This window comes from Chenopodium quinoa, unplaced genomic scaffold (genome assembly GCF_001683475.1).
Source record: "Chenopodium quinoa cultivar QQ74 unplaced genomic scaffold, ASM168347v1, whole genome shotgun sequence".
In the NCBI taxonomy this organism is placed as follows: Eukaryota; Viridiplantae; Streptophyta; class Magnoliopsida; order Caryophyllales; family Amaranthaceae; genus Chenopodium; species Chenopodium quinoa.
This window is the reverse complement of record NW_018744460.1, coordinates 1,002,401-1,022,206: the sequence shown is the minus strand read 5'-3', so window position 1 is coordinate 1,022,206 and position 19,806 is coordinate 1,002,401. Positions and strand designations below refer to the sequence as shown.

The following is a 19,806-nucleotide window of genomic DNA, read 5'->3' as shown; positions in this document are numbered from 1 at the left end:
AATTTCGTGAAAGAACAAATTTAGATGCAATGAGTCCCTCTAATATCACATTAAAGATAAATATAAAGGGATAAAAGGGCAACCTCCTACAGTATTTTAAATCTTTAGGAGCTGTGATCGAGCATTCCATTATTTGCAGTTTTGCACTTTGGGAAATGCATCCTAGTTTCCTTGTTTTTTTATTATTTTTTGGACACACATCATAGCCTCCTTATTGTCTACGCTAAGATCCAAAATTTCCACATTCGGAAAGTCATGATCAACTTGCTTATCTAGCTTTAATACGAGTACCAAGTACACGGCATAGTGTATTTGTATGTTATTCTAAGTTTAAACATGTGAACATAGGTAAATAGAATATACTACTTCTATTTTTGAAAATTCGAATCACTTACTAGTTATGTAGTCAAAATAAAATAATTTTGACCATATTTTATAAGCTATACAATATAAATAGATTAGCATGTGAGATCACATTAGATTTCCCTTATTATAAATGATCCAAATATCAACTTTTTACAAATTTCACTTATGCACAACAGGAGTTATTCATAGTCAAAGATGTTCATTGGAGACCACGCAATTGCAAAGTGAGTCGAACTTTCGGAAACGGAGGGAGTACTTAAAATCAGATACTCTCTCCATTCCAGAATAACTGAACCATTACTTAAAAACTACTTCGTATTTTCCTCTACTCTTCCATGACCCATTGATTTTAGGGAAACAATTTCAGCCACATAAATAAATCAAAAAGGATCTTTTTACATTGAACAAATGTATTAAATGATCTCATTCAAAGTTTTCTTAAACTATGTACCTATTTCAACAACGACCTGATATTCTGAGAAGGAGAGAGTATTTATAATCTGAGACTTATTTTTCTTCAATTCAACGATATTTTACTTATCAAAACATATGTTTTTGATCTTTACAAATAATGTTGAGCTAAGTGTAGTATAAAGTATTAACCAACTTTTACACATTATTCAAAATGTTTACGACGTCCTGCTATTAATTAAATCCCAAAATAATAAAACGGCTATAGTAAAATTATAGTGTACTTAACTTGTGCATACTTTTCAAAATCCCCCCTCCCCCAAAAAAAAAAATAAAAAAAACCCTTATGCATACTTGATGAGCAATAGCATATTTGGCTGCCTAGTTAATTTGTGCCTTTGTGGCAGTGAAATGAAGATGATTTTGTTAGGGAGCGTTGATGATGAATGGGCTTTTCCCTATGACTATACTTTTGAGTTGGGTTATGTTTTTGCATTTCCATGATGAAATAGCACAATCCAACATCAAGCACAATAAAGCACAAAATCAAGTCAAGGCCCAACAACACACGGTCAATCGGATTTCAAGGGTCGGACCCTTAAACACGGATGACAACACAAGTCCACCATAATGTGTCATAAACCATCCTAGCCAGCCTTCCAGACGAGAGAACCCTTAAGCACGGTTGGACAACACATGGTCACCATAACGTGCCGTAAATAATCCCTAGCCAACCTTCCAGCACGATGAGGCTCAAACACGGCTGGACAACACAAGGCGCCACCATAATGTGTCGTGAACCATTCTTAGCCAGCCATCCGGCACGAGCCACAGCCTAGTTACTAATCATCCACCATCACCGAAACATCCATTGCTTTTCTCGTAACCCAATCGCGATCCATCATAAAAATAGACAAAACAACTTCATTAGTTTTCCCTTAAACACCGTGGGCAGAACTCCTAGATTTAGGCTTTTGGGCCATGCAACGGAAACTCCGGTAATTGGGCTAGCTTTAATCTTCCTCAATACTCTTCCACAGTGAAATAAATTCCCAAATTCAAAACTGCCACTCTAATTCTCCCCCCTTTATCAGAGCTATATCCTCTCATTTGTCGATCACTGGAGAAATTAATGTCGCTTGAAACGAGAAATCAGTTGCGAAATCGCTTTCTCTCTCCTCCCTACTTCTCCATCGCAAAAGCTAGGGTTTCAAGAGCTTACTATTTCCTGAAAAAAGAGGTAAAATTTGCAGCATTTCATCAGCTTAAAGTTCTAATTTATCCAGTTTTTCAGCTTAATTATCTGTATTTTTTTTCCTTAACTTTAGATTTTTGATGATGATGCGTTAATTCTGTGATGATCAATTCCTTATAACTTTGAATTTTGTGATGGTTAGAGTAATTGAGCGAAATTTTGTCAGACTAATATACCGTTATAATTTCCTAACTTATGTTGTTTGATTAATTGATTCTGTTGATGATGCTTCAACAATTTGATGCTCAATTCCTCATTATACTTAGATTTTGAAATTTGATTTAATCTGAGTTTTTGCGCCGAAAATTAGGAATATGATAAGGAGATGAGTAACTCGAAATTGCTTAAATTTTGTTGCTATTATAAACTTCTGCAAGTAAATTTTGTTTGTTATCTATTACTCCGTATTAGATAATCCTATGTTTAATTTGTCTTCGGTTTAAGAAATTTCAATAATCAGGAGTATGCAATGCTCAAAATTTTTTCCTGAAATAGTAGCTTGTTCAATTATGCAGAAAGATCTATCATAGAATTGAGAAGTTCGAAAGAGTGATCAGAACACTGCATGCTGAAACAGTGTTTCTACTACAATAATGTGTCATGTGATTATGTGTTTATGGACTTGAACTATACAGTAACATGCAGTCAAAATTTTCGCATGATTTCACATTGCATCCATGAGATTTGAGAGCAAGCGCTTCAATAGTACTCTCGTGTTGTTGCTCCTAACGTGCTTGTTTAATCAATCGTCTAAATATAGGTCTATGAACTACAACTGCTAGTTTGATTGGATTAACTGTTAGGTTCATGAAGCTTAGAAAACCGATATTCAGCTCTTTTATAAGACTTTAACTGACCTTACATAGGAAAACAGTCTCCTTATCATTCAGTGTTGGACAGGACACTAGGACTAAAGCTTTGTGCATGATGACCTCTCCAACGAAAGGATCCATAATGGTTTGGTTTTCGGTTTAATGTTGTTATTGCTGTATACTGGTTGTTTACTAAGTTTAGATAGTGATTAAATGCTCTTCGTACTACTACTATCATCTGTTTTTATGATATTAGTCAGAAGTTCAGCAGTGCACACAATTTTTCTTTTCAGTGTACTTGCCTGTGCTGTTATTGATCGTTGCTAGAAAATATCGTGCCATCCCTATTGTTCTAATTCCACCCTACACAATATCTTGTTCTTCATCAACCAAACCTTTCTACTTTATGTAATGTTACATATGAAGTATGTTTTTCTTTAATGTTATGACTACATTAAGATATTTCTTAATAATATTGAAACCAATATTCATACAAATCTTCCTTTCAGTGTTGATATGTATGGTGATCAAACAGAGTAAGATTAAGCAGAGTGATGAAGATCAATCTGCTAATCTGCTATGTGGGAGTTGTGATGGCATATGATGATGATGATGATCCTGATGTATGCACTTTTCTTGTGAATTTAATTATGAAGGGTAGAGGATGGGCCTCAAAGACAAGACTTTTCTGTTACCAATGAATTGCCTAACATTATGATCATCCGTACAACCAGTCAAACCATAATCCTGTGCAGGTACTCTTCACCGTTGTACAAAAACTATTCTTCCGTGTTCTTCTTCTAGGGTGTATGTTAGTGTTTAATGTAATACCTATGAGGCTATGACCCTTTGATTTTTGGAAGTGTAGACTAATAATCGTGTAATTTCAAGTGTCATCCATAATGTTTCTTTATCTTCCATTATGTTCTTGTTGCAGCTTATAATGAACTGGTTAGAAGTACTTTGTAAGCTGTAACAGAGGGTTTCAGGATGACATGTTATGTCCTAACACCGCAATCATTTGTATAACCAGTCAAACCATGATCCTGTGCATGAACTTCTCCAATGTCATTGATATACGAACTAACAATCGTGCCATATCAGATGTCATCCATAATGTCTAATTGCAGCTAGGGTGAACAGGTTAGGAAGTACTTTGTAACAGGGTATTAGGATGGCATGCTATGTAAATTGTACTTTTAGCTGATGAGCTTACAATCTCATATTGTCATTTCCTCGTGCTAAGTTTCATGTTTCTACATAATAGTGCTATCTGTCAATATGAAATCTAATTCAGTAACATGACTAATATTTTGGGATACATTTATAGTTCCTTCAGATCCTACATGCAGTGAACAATTCACCTTCGTACTAACTCCTATGCCTAGATAATCTGCCATCGTGATTCTGTGCAAACTTCACAGGGTTCTCCTTCCCTTGTAGGAACTTAAGTTTGGCAATACATGCCGAGTATATTACAGATCTGTCTGTCTTTAATAACCATCTTCGTATTCTGAGATCTGTAGGCACGTAGCAACCCAATCTTTCTGTGGTGTGTCACATAAATAGTTCTAGGATTTCCAGCATATCTAGAACTTTAGAATCCTGAAAATTGATGGTGTTTTTCTAACTTAAGCACCTTCTATGATAACATAAGAATAAGAAAATGAGCTGGTTTGGTCTATTCTTGTCGTTTACTTATCTCAAATTCTTCAGTCGATTCTTTATGCAATACTGCCCTTTACTTAAAAACAATTTGCAGCTATTGAATATTTCTGTGCATTTACTGTGCAGCTAAATAATTTAGTTCATTCCTAGTTTTCCGGCTAAGAGGGTGTGGGTAGTAGAGTTTTAATGTACTGTCTAATACAGTATACTATTATAACAATTACAGCTGGACTAAGCTTATCACTGCTTTTGCCCAACTGTTTCTTTGGTCTTTGTGCTCCCAAGCCAGGCATTTTGCACGTTTAGGTCAGCTTCATTTTCCCTTAATGGAATAGATTTGATTCTAGATTTGCTTTTCTGTTAGAATCTTTTCATTGTGAAATACTCTGCTTTATAAGTGTAGTACTTTCGTATATTGTATACTTCGTATTAGAATTACTATAGCATGCACTTTGCTTTTTACAGCTAAAAGCCATGATCTAACCAGTCATAGAGGACCATCAGACTATTCCGCTGGTCGAAAAGATAATGATTTAACATAGCCCTTGCAGCTGAAGAACATTATATATTTATATGACCCTTAATGATAATTTGTGATTTCGGCTCTCTTACTGATCAATTCGTTAATCACGAGACTGTAATTATCTCAGTGATACAAGTTGCATAATGTTAAAAAACTGTTTACCAAAAACAGTTATCAACTCATATGCTTTCAATGACTTGATAACGGATAGAAGTAGCGCGAAATCTGTAAAGATAAATGCTGCAAACAATCTCCCTCTTGCCATGTGTTATGCTTCTGCGCTATTTTGTCTGTTCTATCCGCATGGCTCAATTGGATTATAATTGACTTCGAAGCTCAGTCTAATCTGAATGTAACCTTCTTTGTACTTTTCCTCCATGTGCTAACAGGAATCAAAGGGACAGGGACAACTTCCGCTCCAAGTGAAGTGTGCAATACAAACAAGGAGTTCCAGGTGGCTGCGTTTTTTGCTTGCTCCCAATGTTTCAGCTTCAAGCAGACCTATATAGATCATGACTTGTGCCAGGTAATAGCCAATTATTGCAGCTTATAACATTTATAGTTTATGCTACTTTTATATCATTTTGGAGATGAATATACATTATCTTGGCCAATGTGGCATCCTACATGTAGTAACTAGAAACTGCCCTTAACTGCTATTTGAATAGGACTGAAAATAGGCCATTCCGAATTAGGGAAGCCAATAAAATGCCCAAATCCTAATCCTACTAACTTAATTACCTTGGTAATTTATTGAATGCACCGGGGATGGAGCACTTAGCATTGTGCTCCTGTTGGCACATGGAGGCCCCCGTGATGATCATGTGCCACCTCACACGTGCCATGACCATAAATGTTGCTCCTGGGAGGAAGGTACAAGTAGTAAATTACCCTCGTCCTCCCTAGTAGTGTTAGCCCAATCTATGATTATTTATGGTTGGTTTGTTAGAAGTAAGTAATGCGGTGCCTTCCCCCTCCCCACTTTTGGTTCACATTCTCATCTGTCATTGTAAACCTCACAGGAAGCAAAGCATATAAGAGCAATAATATTCCCTACCTCTAGCCTATCTACCATTCTTTGTTATGGAATCGTACTTACCAATAATAGCACTGGCTTGTAATAGAAGAGAGAGAAAGAGAGACCAAACAGCGGCAACAAACTAAGGCCTAGTTTTCAAATTGCTTCATACCAATTCATCCATGATTATAACTAACACCAGGAATTTACACCTTTTATTACTTCTCATCCCTACCACAACTAGTAGAAGGAAAATATCTAAAGAATCCAGAGTCTTAACAGTAAAATAAAACGGGCCATTATCATAGTATTAATCGATATTCATGGATACATCCCCTGTTTATTTCCCAAATGGTGAGGCAATAAGGGGGTACTAACAAAATCTAGATACAGAAAAGAATGAACAAACTGAAACCAAATCCAACTGGACACAGATATCGGAATGTGAAAGAAAAAAAAAAATTACACATCCACACACATAAAACATATAGGGGGATATGTATAAATTTCTCTTACTCAAAATCCCAAGGGAACTTGGGGCTGATGAGTTTTGGAGTGCCTGATCCCGATGATGTAGGGGATACAGGAATAAGCGGGGGTGCAGACTCGAAAGTCTCCCATTGTGTGGTTACCACAGTCCCATTCCCTGAAGTAGATTGCCTTGATGGTTGCTCTTGTTGCCGTGGTTGTAATGGCGAATGGCCTATAGAATGTCTCTGTCTTTGTGAGGAGGGAAGAGGTGGTTTTCCCAAATTTGATGTTTTCTCTTTACTATAACCATTACCGTTACCATTGACTGAGTTCCTGGCATGCCCATTTGAGTTTTCATTTGTCCTGTGAACTCCATTTGCTGCTGGTGTCGAGTTTTTCGCCTTTAGCACATCCAAAGTCTCTACATACTTCTGAACTCGCCTCACCTGTATAAATTTTAAGAAATGTAAAATCACAACTAACTTAAAAAACTAAATTTTCTACTATCTCCAGATAATTACTATATTTACTAACAAGTATCAGAAAGTTTACCTGCATCTTTCTTTGCAATTTGACATCACCGTCGGCGGTAATTCCGTCTAATTTGATCAATTCATTCATTAATAATTCAATGACATTTACAACATCCTTCTCTGCTACTCTTCCCCCTTTCAAGATCACTGATTCAAGAGCTGACACCTGCCAAAGTACCAATTACAGTAAAAATTAAAACAATTCACCAATTACCTCGATTTAGAGGTCATACAAACATTCCCTATAACACTTCCAAAACCAAACATCATTAATCCCAAAATTTTCAGCTAATTGTCGGCAATCATATCATACTCACTAATCCCTCAACTTATGTTGAAATTCAAGTAATTAAACACAACAATTAATATAATTACCTGACCACCAAGTCTGTCTACTTGCAAACTGATCTCTGAAATAGACTTGGCTGCTTTCTCCATCTTGGCATTCTTCCTCATTTCAAGGTACCTTTTTTCCTGGCTAAGTGGATCCTCCACCAATACCATTTTCGATTTATCTTTCACTCCAACAATATCCAAAAAATCCTTCGAATCTCTCTCCTTATCTTTGTAATACACTTTCATATCTTGATGATGCAAACCTGTTGGCGCTGCCAGCATTTTCTTCAATTCCCCTGCAATTTTTTAAAATTATTATTCCACAAATCAATAAATTCATCCAATTTCATAAATTAAAAATAAACAAAATTAAATAATAGAAAAATTACCAAATGAAGCTTGGGAATTAATATGGATTTCATGGTAGATTGACGCGTATTTGACCCGAACCCGAATAGTTGGTGGAGGTTTGGTATTTTGATCTTCATCTACTCTTTTCTGTACCAACATCCCACATGGCCGCATCTCCCAATTCTCCGGCCCTCCTTCTCCTTCTCCACCACCGACACCTCCGCCGACGCCGACGCCATTGACAACACCAACACCTCGGTGTCGGTCACCATGGGCTGTGTTACCATTCATAGGTGACAGCCCTGTCAACTTAGTCCTCATACGCATCATCTTCGCCTAAATTTAATATCCGCACCCTCCTCTTAAGTTCACCTTTTTATAATTTTTTGTATTTTTGCACAAAACAAAAAAACCTCACTCTAAATTTTCCTTAACTGTCACACGTGACTGAAGAAGAAGAAAGAAGTACCTTAGATCAAACCAGTTATAGAAATCCTCTCTTCCTTCTTTTCCATTGGTTCACCTTCCAAAGAAAGGAATGTGGTTTAATTTAGAAGAAGGGAAAAAACCATAAAATTAGATAGCTTCAACTTTTTCTCAAAGAATCTGTGGCTTTCTGACAAAGAAAAATAAAAACCACACCAATCTACTTCTACCAGAGAGAAAGAGAGATATATAATCAAATCTCTTCTTTATAAAAAAAATGAAAAATACTGAAATTTTAACTCTAATTTTAATTACTTGTATTTGTATCACTTTTTCTCAGATCTCCCTTTCTCTTTCTCTCTCCCTCTCTTTCTGAGAAACTAAATAAAAATTGAATGTGGGGCAAATAAGTAGCCGCCCCAGTTCTGGTCAAACCAACCCCCCTATTCTTAACAATTACCGCTACTAATGACAATAATAATCAGGTTATTAATCGGATTATTATTGCAAATATTATGAGGAGAAAAAAAATTAAAAGTAAAAGACTTCTGGAGAGAACGCGAAGAAGAGAGGGGGACACAAATACAACACCCCCAACTGGAAAGAAAGAGAAATAGAGACCTCAAAGATTTTATTATTATAGTAGATTGACAGCGAACCAACCAAGGTTTTGAACTTATGATGAGGTATGACTCGTATCATCGTATGAGGTACATAAATATTTAATAACATTATTTTCTTTTTTTAAAAAAAAAATTGTTTGTATATTTTATTTTCAGCTTCTATTTTAATTAATGGATAAATTCAAGCTTTTTTCTTAGATAAATTTGTGAATACATCTCCTCTCACAACCTTGTCATTTTCTTTTATTTTTTAAATGATAAAAGTAAAATAATAAAGTGACATAGAAATCAATGTATAAAGTTGTGAGATGAGATAAATTAAAATGTTAATCTCTGAAATAAACTGGAGCTCCCTCATTTTTAATTGTATTATATTGACTTTTGTAAAAATATAACCAAATAACCAATGTTTTCACTTAGAATGAAAATATACTACTTTGTAGTATGTTATTATGTCAATTATTTTTGGTTTTTTCTTGATGTATGTATTAATGTATATACATTTGAAAATTCAATTTTTTTTTTATCATCTTTACTTTAAAATATTTTTTAAGGTCAATATAAAAGCACGGATTGTATAAGAAAAAACAGTACATTTTGTGTGTGGCCTGTCATTCTATGTGACTGCTTATAAAAGAAGAAGAAAAAAGGTGGAAAGTACAATTATAGATAAAAATTAAAGAGAGAAAGTAAAAAAAAGTACAAAGTATATGAAAAATTCAAGGGTAATTTAGAAAGTACAATGAATAAAGTGTAAGAAAAATGAGGGTATAATGGTCTTTACTTACTATAAAAAAATAGAAATAAAAACAACATTTTAAGTCTCCAAATTAGAAAAATAAGAACTATAATATGGGACGAAGGGAGTAAAAGTACATCTTAAGATAATTTTAATGATATTTCACGTAGGTACATAGTTATACTTTCTATTGTACAAATCAAAATATGTACTTCATAGAATATGAAATGATGTTAGAAGTGCAAAAAGTGTAATATTCAATCAAACGGAAGAAGTATGTTATTACCGCAAGTAGATGACGCGTATAGGTTATTATTACTCGGGAGGTAGAATTAGGAAGGAAGATTGGAAGCCGCCAAAGCCTTAGGTGGAAGGTTTTTTTTGAAAGCCGGGTACGCGTATAGGTGGTTAAGATATTAAGATTAATGATTAAATTAATACACTCCAATATATTTTACTGTATAAGAAAGATTAATTCGGAAAGGTGAATTACTAGCCCCTAGTAAACTACGAGTACTAGGGAGAAGGGATCTTGTGTCTTTCACCAACCTAAGTCGTTGACAGTGGGATTTATTATAATAATAAGATATGATTATGATGATGAATGATGAGATGATGAGATGATAATATCGTTTCTCTAGCTGACACGTGTATATGGGAAGGGTGATTTGGGGACTTAGTGCCGTCCAATGATTGTTAAATTAATCATGAGAGCTACAGTATGGACACGTGGCTGCTAGATAGATTTGGATGCATGGTATGTTAGGTGGGGTGGATCACTGTCGATTACTCCCTCGGTAACCTTCTTTGGGTTGGAACTAAATACCGGAGTACGAAAAAAAAGCCGGGTACAGGATCTTTTAACCCAAGTAACTAAGCGCCCATCAGCCACACGTGTCGTTTTTACCAATGTAATAAAATAACCATTTCTCATGCAGACAGAAATAAAATTACAGTAGTTATCTTGTAGACTGTAGTCTGTAGAGGTTTAGGTTAAAATGTACGATTTTTGTATTAATGTTGCTCTAAACTGTAGTATCAATTGACCTTGATTGACACTTTTGTCCTGTTTTCTTTGTTTCCTGATTGGTTCAGAGCATCTTAAATCTATGCACTGTACTAATTAAATGGTACTCGTATTTTACAGCAATTTTGTTTTTAAAGGTTAGGTTGTTAAGGTACGGAAACATTAATAAGACGAGGAATACCTATAATAATTTGAACACGAATGACTTTTATAGCACGCGTTGATATTAAATTACTTTAAATGGTATTATCATGATATTTAAAAAAAATAGTAGTACTAAATACCAACGAGTGTTTTATTGGTATCGATATAGTTTCTTGTTGATATTTAGATGATACCATCTCTCTATAAGACTTTAGCCCTCCTGAAATTTGATTTATTGACCTTAAGGTAATAAGATAAATTCTTACCAATTACACCAAGTAAGCTTTGTTATTTGTATTTTAGAAATGAATACTCCGTATATATGCATGTTGTGTATTGTAATTTCTAATACTACCTCCGTTAATTTTTATGTGCAACTTTTACTATATTGGTCCGCTAAACATTATGTGCAACTTTCTATTTTCTTTCCTCTTTTAGTAAAAAAAACTAGTCAAATGTCAATTTTACCCTCATTTAAAAAATTAAAACACAATTTACTAACTATAATCAGATTTTATTAATCACTAATTCTCACCCAATTTTCACTCCAACCAACACAATCTAATTCATCAACTCTTCATCTTCAATTCAAGAAACCCAAAACCATCCTCATTCATCTTCATCTTCATCTTCCCCCATATTTTCTCTTTCCTCTTTCAAAACCATCTTCATTCATCTTCATCTTCATCTCCCCCCATATTTGCTCACTCCTCTGTCATCCTCATCTTCCCCCATTGATCTTCTTTCTCTCTCTTCAACTTCAACCGGCGGTTTCGTGGGTTTTCGTGAGGGTGGTGGTGGTTTCGTGGAGTTGGTAGTGGTGGTGGTTTCGTGGGGGTGGTACTGGTGGTGGTGAAGCCCGCGTTGAAGGCGGCGGTGGTGTTGGTGAAGGCGATGTGGGTCGTGGTTTTGGGTTCGAGTTGGGGGTTTAGTTTTTGGTGGGTTGGTTTTCGTGGGTTGTCGTTTTTGGTGGGTTGATTTTCGTGGTTCCGTTGATGGGTTTTGGTGGGTGGTCGTGGATTTGGGTTTCGTGGGTTGTCTGGAGGTGGTGGCCTGGGTTTTTGTGGATGGTACGGTGGTGATTTCGTGGGGGTGGTGGGTTTTCGTGAGGGTGGTGGTGGTTTCGTGGGGGTGGTAGTGGTGGTGGTGAAGCCAACGGTGGTGTTGGTGAAGTCGGCGGTGGTGTTGGTTGGTCTTGGTGGTGCAAATGGGTGGTTGATTAATTATCCAAACATTCTCTCTCCACCTTAATTACATACCCCTATAATACATTAATCACCATTATCAAGTTTTGCCTCGTGAACCGTAAAACCCCCCAAAGTTGCACATAAAAATTAACGGAGGGAGTATGTTTTTAGTATAAAATTATGGAGTATTGTATTACTTACTCGTAATTTTATGCGAGATTCTAGTACTCTTTATGTTCCTTAATTAAGGATTTTGGCATTTTATTTTTCAACATTTCGAAGACATGTCTTTAAACATAAACAACTCTTGTTTCTTATGCATAATTATTACAAAAATTTCACATATGATCATGATAGACATATTCCTGAGCTTCAACCATTAACTTAAATTTTTGGCTGAGTTGGTCCGCTAACATGGTATCAGAGTCGGCGTGACACAAAGGTCACGGGTTCGTATCTCATCCACCCCTCCTTTTAAAGTGGAATATTAAAACGCTGGGTATGATGGGGACCATGCTACATCCACACTTCAAGGCCAATGGGCTCTTATGTGAAAGGACGTGATAGAGTTAAAAACATATTCCTGTCTCAAATGTTCCTTTAAATAATGACACCTCACGTGCCACGCTATACCAAATAATAGCCAACTATATTTAAAACTTATAGTAACATATCAACCAAGAAAATAATACTTTAGTAACATAATAATTTTGCAGGAATCTTTTTTTATTTTCAATCAATATCAATCAAACAATAACAAGACATTTTCTGAATATTTCGATTGTAGAAATTAAAAAAGTTTTAATATTGTGTTCCTTTGCAAATTGACACATCCTGTGCATTGGCATGGATGCATATTAGTTTTAACTTTTTTTATGGAATAGGTTTTTTTTAGTGTAGTGGGGCTAATAAAGTTGTGACCCGTTTGTATATTTATGGTATGGAACAATTTTGGAGGAAAGACTTAAAAAAAAATGGAAAAAAAAAAATGGTTAAAAGGAACCTAGGGATTAGGGGGTAGTAATCTGAATTTGACTAAACTTATTAAATTGTATTAGAACTTATTTTAGTCGTAATTTGAATTATAATAGGCCAAATTAACTCATATCTGAACTTATTAATTCTCATCTAAATTATCAGAACTCACTAAAGATGCATAGAATATACTTTTTTTTTTTTTCAAACGTTGAACAGAGTCTTACTTGATAATGTTTGTAGTTTTCCTATTTTATGTTTGCCCATTACATCAAATCAAAAACAAACTAGGCCAAAATAAATCATGCTGTACAGTGTACATCAAAATGAATTTGAATTATACCATAATTTAGATGAAAATTATTCTTTGTATGTTTGTAGAAAAGAAATAAAACAGAACAATACAATCTTGTCACCTTCAATTCATGTGGACAATTTTTTTAGCTAAAATGCACTATGTTTTACGATGTTGGTACTAAGAGAAAGTATTAGTATGATCATAATAGTTTGACATTCATGCTAAAATGCAACTTAAAAAGTTCAACCTTATTCATTGAACCGGGTTGTCTTACTCGTATTTAAATTTATATACAATACGTAAGGAAAAAAAATGTCTGCGGATTAACAAAGATTCAATATCAGAGTTCTCTTTTGGGGCAATTATTAGCTAGCTAAATGTCCTTGACTAGATACTAAACTTATTGCCATCTGGTTTTATAAGGTAAGCTTAATGCCATTAAAATTAATACGAGCAATTTTGTTATGGAATATACTTTATCAATTATTGTCATGTATGTACCAAATGATACAGTATGACCTTAAATCAATTGGAATCTCTAAGAATATTCCAGCTCACAAGTCACAACAGAGGCATCTATAGGAACATTACTTTGCTAACAATTTTATGAACTAGGATGATTGGATAATGATATTTCGTTAAATGTTAGGCATAATCGCATAAAATTATTAACATACATCATGCATTCGAATTGACAAAGGTATTATGATTAGTGGTATGACAGATTATACGGAGTGTTATTAGTGGTATATAGCTTCAGAGTATAGAGTAAATTATTAACATATAGTTTATGAGTACATGCAAATTACACAAAAGTCTATGCATGTTTTTAAACAGGAAAACAATGATCTAATATCATTCATCAGTGAGAAAATTATCTTCGATTTTTTAAGTGTTATATTTTAATAGACACATAATATTTATACTTTAATATAAATCCTCCGTTAACACTTAAAACGAGTCAAGATTGATTGCATACTATTGTAGAGTACTCTCAAATTTCAAGCTCCTTGTCTTAAAGTTCTAAAATTGATTCAAAACTCTTAAATACAGGACACTAGCACTGCTGCACTTTTGGTTAAAACATAAATGTGAAGCGTGTTAACCGCAAATTTCCTCATTCTAAAAATACCTTAGTCCTTACTACTCGTTTTTCATATTGATCTGCCCTTAAAATATAAGAACACTCGTTTTCCACCTTGTTCCTATCTTTTTCGGGTAGTCTCTTTTAGACCTTTATTACTTTATCCTTGTTCTTTGCCAAAAAAAATTCAGGGTTATATTAGTCATTTACTAATGGGCACTGTAATATACGGAGTACTCTTTACATTTTTTTTTTCTAAAAGCAAATGTTCATCTCTATTTATAACATCCTTGTTTAAAAGGGTTTTAACTCAATTTTTTAAAAAAGTTTTAAATTTAAAAAGATTTAGCTTTTGTCACGGTCCTGTCACGGCCGGTGCTTTTTGTCTGTTAACAAAAATTCGAGCCACCGACACTTAGCCACAGCATCCGAGTCAGCTCCTATTGACGTTGCACTTTCTGGACCGTCATCATAGACTAGATGTTGTTATGCTCACCGTGGGGTGCTGCTTATTGGAGTATTTCCCTGCGACGTAGATGAAGATCGTACAACCTACTGATTTATTAGATAATTTAAACCAAGTGGGCGGTCGTTAGACGGATTTGTCAAACTAATTATATAATCTTTAATTTTTTTTTCGTAGTAGTTAGTATACCATCAATTTAAAACCATCACCTATTATAATGCAATCATCATTTTTTATATCGTTACCTTAATCATACTAACCAATAAAATATTAGTTGTAATACAATAAGTGAATTCATGATATTTTATTTATTTTATTTGTTGGTAAAAGATCCTAATTTATATACCATAATTCTTGTACTTTGTCATTAAACAATTAAGTCCTCCAATTGTCTTTTTTTTGAGTCAAAATACTACAATTGTCTTCTCTAGTCTAGTTTATGGTGGAATCTGCTAGTTTATGGTGGCTTTTATATTATTCAATGCACACTTGTGCCTTAGCCTAAAAAAAATTGTTTTACTCCTATTTTATTAGTAAATGGTTTGTAGGTGAGTTTAAGTGTATCTACTTAGAGTTGAGACTTCCATTTTAAGATTGGGAATTATAAATCACATTATATTAACAAAGTATTTTTTTTAAAGACAACCACGAGAAATTAATTCATCAAATCAAGATCCGGCAAAGTTTGAAAGTCTTGGGGAAACAAATTCATACAATTACGTTTATTACTAAACCCGTATCCCACCTAGCCGCTAAATAGTACAGTAGATAAGAAAAAGGTGTTTATTAAATCAAAGTATCGCACATGATAATCTTGTTTGTGTTAATGGACAAGGCCCCTTAGAGGGAGGGCGAGGAAAAGGATTTCACACCCTAAAAGTGCGTGCCTCTAGTAGCAGGGCAACTAGAACTACACACATTTAACCTCCTCCCCCTTGAGCCCTTGACATCTCTTTGTTGTATACAAATTATTGTAGCTTAGGTCTGTACTGAATTAAACATTTAGATAAATTCTCATTTCTCAATGATGATGCTCAATTTGTGAGACAGTGAAATGATGACCTTATTAAATTTTTTTATTTTTTGCTTTTATACAAACTCACCCTATTTAAGAATTTTATCCTGCTTATAACCTTTTTTTCATAAATAGTTAATTAAAAATAACTATAGTTAGATTTATTCTAAAAAAAAAAGCTAAAAAAAATTAGCCCAACCACCAACTCAGCAGCCACCCTCTCCCTCTCCCCCTTCATTGTCGGCGCTCAAGTTTCCCTACCACGCGGCTACCCTACCCTGGATCCTCGATACCCCAGCCCCCACCCCACCCCACCCCTCCGATTTTCCCCTACCCGACCACTGCCCACCCAGAACCCCAAATCCTTACCACCACTCCTCCTCTGTCCTCTAACCATGACCACCACCTAGTTGCCAAACCCATGACCCCCCTTTCTTTCTCCTTTGCCCAGATCAAAACCCAAAACCACGACCTTCCTTCTCTCTCCTCCTCCTAGACCCAAACCACATCCCATGACCCAATCACCTCGGTTAGGGTTTAGACAAAGGTGGGGTGGCTGGGGTTAGGGTTTCGGTGGGGGATGAAGGCGGTAGGGTGGCTTGAATTAGGATTTCGGTGGCGGGGTGGCTGAGATTAGGGTTTCGGTGGGGGGGGGGGTGAAGGTGGCAGGGTAGCTGGGTTGGGTATTTTTCTTTTTCTTATTTTTAGAATATATTTAATCATAGTTAATTTTAATTAACCTTTTATAAAAATAAGGTTATAAGTGGGATAAAATTCTAATAGGGTCGTTTTGTATAAAAATATTTCAAAGGAATCACCATTTTAATGTCTCACAAATTGAGGGTCACCATTGAGACATTGAGAATTTCCTAACATTTAACCACCCCAAAAAAGTAAAGAATAAGAGATCTATGCAATGTTAGGAGGTAATTTTTAAAACTGTATAGAGATTAGAGATGTTCTTACGAAGGTAAGGGGAAAAAAATCATTAAAAAACCATCTTGATTTGTGCACTCAGATAAGTGTCACCATGAACTTGATAAGAAACTGTTTCCTGTATAATAAAATATTATAATTTAGTTTCTTTCTATTAATTGGCTTAGGTTGCATAAATTATCTCCATTCCTTGATAAATCATGAGACAACACCTAGCTGCTAGTAGTAATTGCTAACGAACCGCCCACCCGACACTGTTGTTGCATTGGTTTAATTGTAGCATAATTAGCTATTATATACAAGTATTATCTTATTGGATACTATCTTAACATAATACTCTTTAATAACATCATTGTGCTTGTAACACCGGATTTCTTTAATTTCTATATCAATTAGCAATGTATCAAGATGGCATATTCTGGCTGAAGAATTATGGAAATAGTCAAGGTGGCCCTCTTTACCATTATTGAACATCATCTTTAGAAATGGGGGGAAAAAGACATAAGGGTTTAAAAGAAAAAAAAATTCCAATTCATACCTGATTTGAACGACATTTGTTCCTCCCACCTAAGAATGGGATGCATCTGGAAAAAGCCCTACTAAAGAATTAGAAATTATATTCATATGGAGTGTACTCCTTTGATTTTGCACGTTTTTACCAATACTATAACAACTATTATTATTATGTAAAATTACTAAAATATTGTTAGGTTAGTCTAAAACTAAATTTTAGTATCTCTAACTTTGTTTTATCGGTATTCGGTAATCACCTTTTAAGTTTCTATTAGTAAAGACACCTCAATTAAGTTGTTAATCATAATTTTTTTAGCCAAAGACTACCTTTAACCATACTCCGGCCTTTGACTACGATTTCCGGCATTAACTCGTCGTTAACTCTCACACTCTCTCATGCCTTGGTTGTACTACTGCTACTTAATATTAAGCCACTAAATAAGTACTATACTGAGCAATATGCTGTACCCTTAAACATTTTGTACTGGAGAAATTACAAGTAAAATCCATGAACCGACAGAATCACTCACTATAACGCAATCAATAATGCATATTTGTACTCTATACAAAAAGCTGACATTAAGAGACTTATTATAGATTTTGGTGAATTGCTGAATCTCTTGCCCAAAAGTTGTGAATTGCTGACCCAGTGACCCCTCCCCCCCTTTCTTTTTGGGTCATTTGTTTTATAAGGTTATTCTCACACACTCCTGTATCAATGGTATAATGTCTTAATGTCTTATGCAAGTATTAAGATTGTCTAAAAATGTCATGTATTAGGAGTTCATAGTTCATTGGTAATATTATGTATATACATTTGTCTTAAAAATGATCTATATTAATTTTACTAATGTATGTCTATATCTATATCTATATTTTTAGTATTTAAAAACACAAACCACAAATCATTCATATGCCACATGTCATCACAAATCACTCATATGTCACATGTTACCTCCCTTAATTTTTTCTTTTGTATTCCCATTTTAATATAAAAATTAAAATAAATATATTATATAATGTTAAAGTTTTTATGTATTTCGTAACTTGCAAATTTTCTCAAAATATGAATGTTGTACATCCTTCTTTGCTATCTTAAAGATTGTATTTGTAAATACACAACTACACGAGACAAATCCTTTTCTTTTATTTTCAGGGGTCACAACCTCACACGAGACAAAAGCCTTCATAGTGGAAATTAAATGTACTTAGTATGCAGTAGATTCTTACATTTGCGTAGTTTTTCCACAATCTACGTCAACCTCTTATAATATTCTTGTGTGTCCTTATTAACCATGAAAGTCCTTCTAGTTCGATTTTCACATAGTATTATTCTGTCACTTCATGCCTTGGACAAAAGCCAAAAAAGCGAGTATTAGCATATCCTTTAAACTTCGTTGGTGCCAACAAAGTGAACAAACGCTTACCTTCCTTTCTTTTTAATTTTCTAAATTTCTAATACTATGACACCTATTACCTTAGGCAATGTACAACATCAACTCGAATTAGCTAGCTATATATATAAAATTGAAAGAAAAAAAATGAGTTAAATGATATTAGAAATCTTCTAATACGAAGTAAAGTTTCATATATTTGATTGATATATATTTTGCTGAAATTGACTATTTTTAATACTTATACAATAATATATGATACAAGTATATAAGTAGTTCAAATCAAAGTATCGTAATTTTGTATACAATTGAATTATACACATAACTTGTCTTTCCTCAAGATGGAACCCTAATTCTTAAATAATGCGAAGTATATAAGGAAGTACTTACAACGAAAGTAGAAGGATTCAATCCTCAATTCTACAACTTAATTCACTTTTATACTAACAACAGTGATTTACTGATTTATATTGAAAAAGATAAATTACAAAAATGTGTAAAAAGTTAAAAACCCTTCAAATAAGAAATAAGTGACAAAACGAAGTAATCTTAGTAAAAAAAACCCTTCAATCCTCAATCGGCGCGTTTTTTGATAAGAGAGAGAAATAATAAAAAAAAAAGTAATGTAAGTGGGTTGATAAGAGAGAAAAATAGTAAAATATAAATTACTAATTTATCTTACAGTGAAGTTGGTAAGAGAGAAAAATAATTAAAAAAAAGTAGTGTAAGTGGGTTGATAAGAGAGAGAAATAGTAAAATATTAGTAGGTCCTTACTAAATAAAAAAGTGTTGCAATTATTAAAAAACAGATGAAAATGAAAAGTGTTACGATTATTACAAAACGGAGGGAGTAACAATAAAATAAAATATGTCTAAACTTTAAAAAGAAGGTCAGATTCTATAGATATATAAAATTTATTTTAACAAGGGAAAGAAAAAGTATGTCGTTTTTTTCCCTGTGTGCATCCTAACGAAGAAAAAAGTTGTTGTGTATCACGGGGCGTCGGTGACAAGGTTTGTTGCATGTCAAATGTGCGCATCAATATGTCAATTTTCGGCTGTTTTGTGTGTGTATATAATTAGAATGATTAAAAGTATAATGTATTAGTTAGAAAGGTGGTAGAGAGTCTCTGTATATGTTAGTTCAAATTTAATCTCGAAAATGATTTATCAACAATCATGCATATATATACAAGCAAAAGTGAAAGTTTAACAGCCTAAAAACAACAAAAAAA

At 34.1% G+C, this 19,806-nt stretch overlaps 1 protein-coding gene and 1 long non-coding RNA gene across 2 annotated transcripts; one reads left to right on the top strand and one right to left on the bottom strand.

The window, feature by feature from the left end:
- Positions 1-1,323: 1,323 nt before the first annotated feature.
- On the top strand, positions 1,324-6,525 carry LOC110697112. Its single transcript, XR_002506456.1, has 3 exons — positions 1,324-2,017; positions 3,354-3,599; positions 5,425-6,525. It is a non-coding gene; the product is annotated as an uncharacterized LOC110697112 (long non-coding RNA).
- LOC110697111 (BAG family molecular chaperone regulator 3-like) lies at positions 6,336-8,074 on the bottom strand. The gene is made up of 4 exons (XM_021874455.1): positions 7,783-8,074; positions 7,433-7,689; positions 7,077-7,223; positions 6,336-6,970 (listed from the first exon to the last, which is right to left on the bottom strand). The coding sequence occupies exons 1-4, from the start codon at positions 8,072-8,074 to the stop codon at positions 6,566-6,568; spliced, it is 1,101 nt and encodes a 366-aa protein (XP_021730147.1). The 3' UTR covers positions 6,336-6,565.
- Between the last annotated feature and the right edge of the window lie 11,732 nt (positions 8,075-19,806).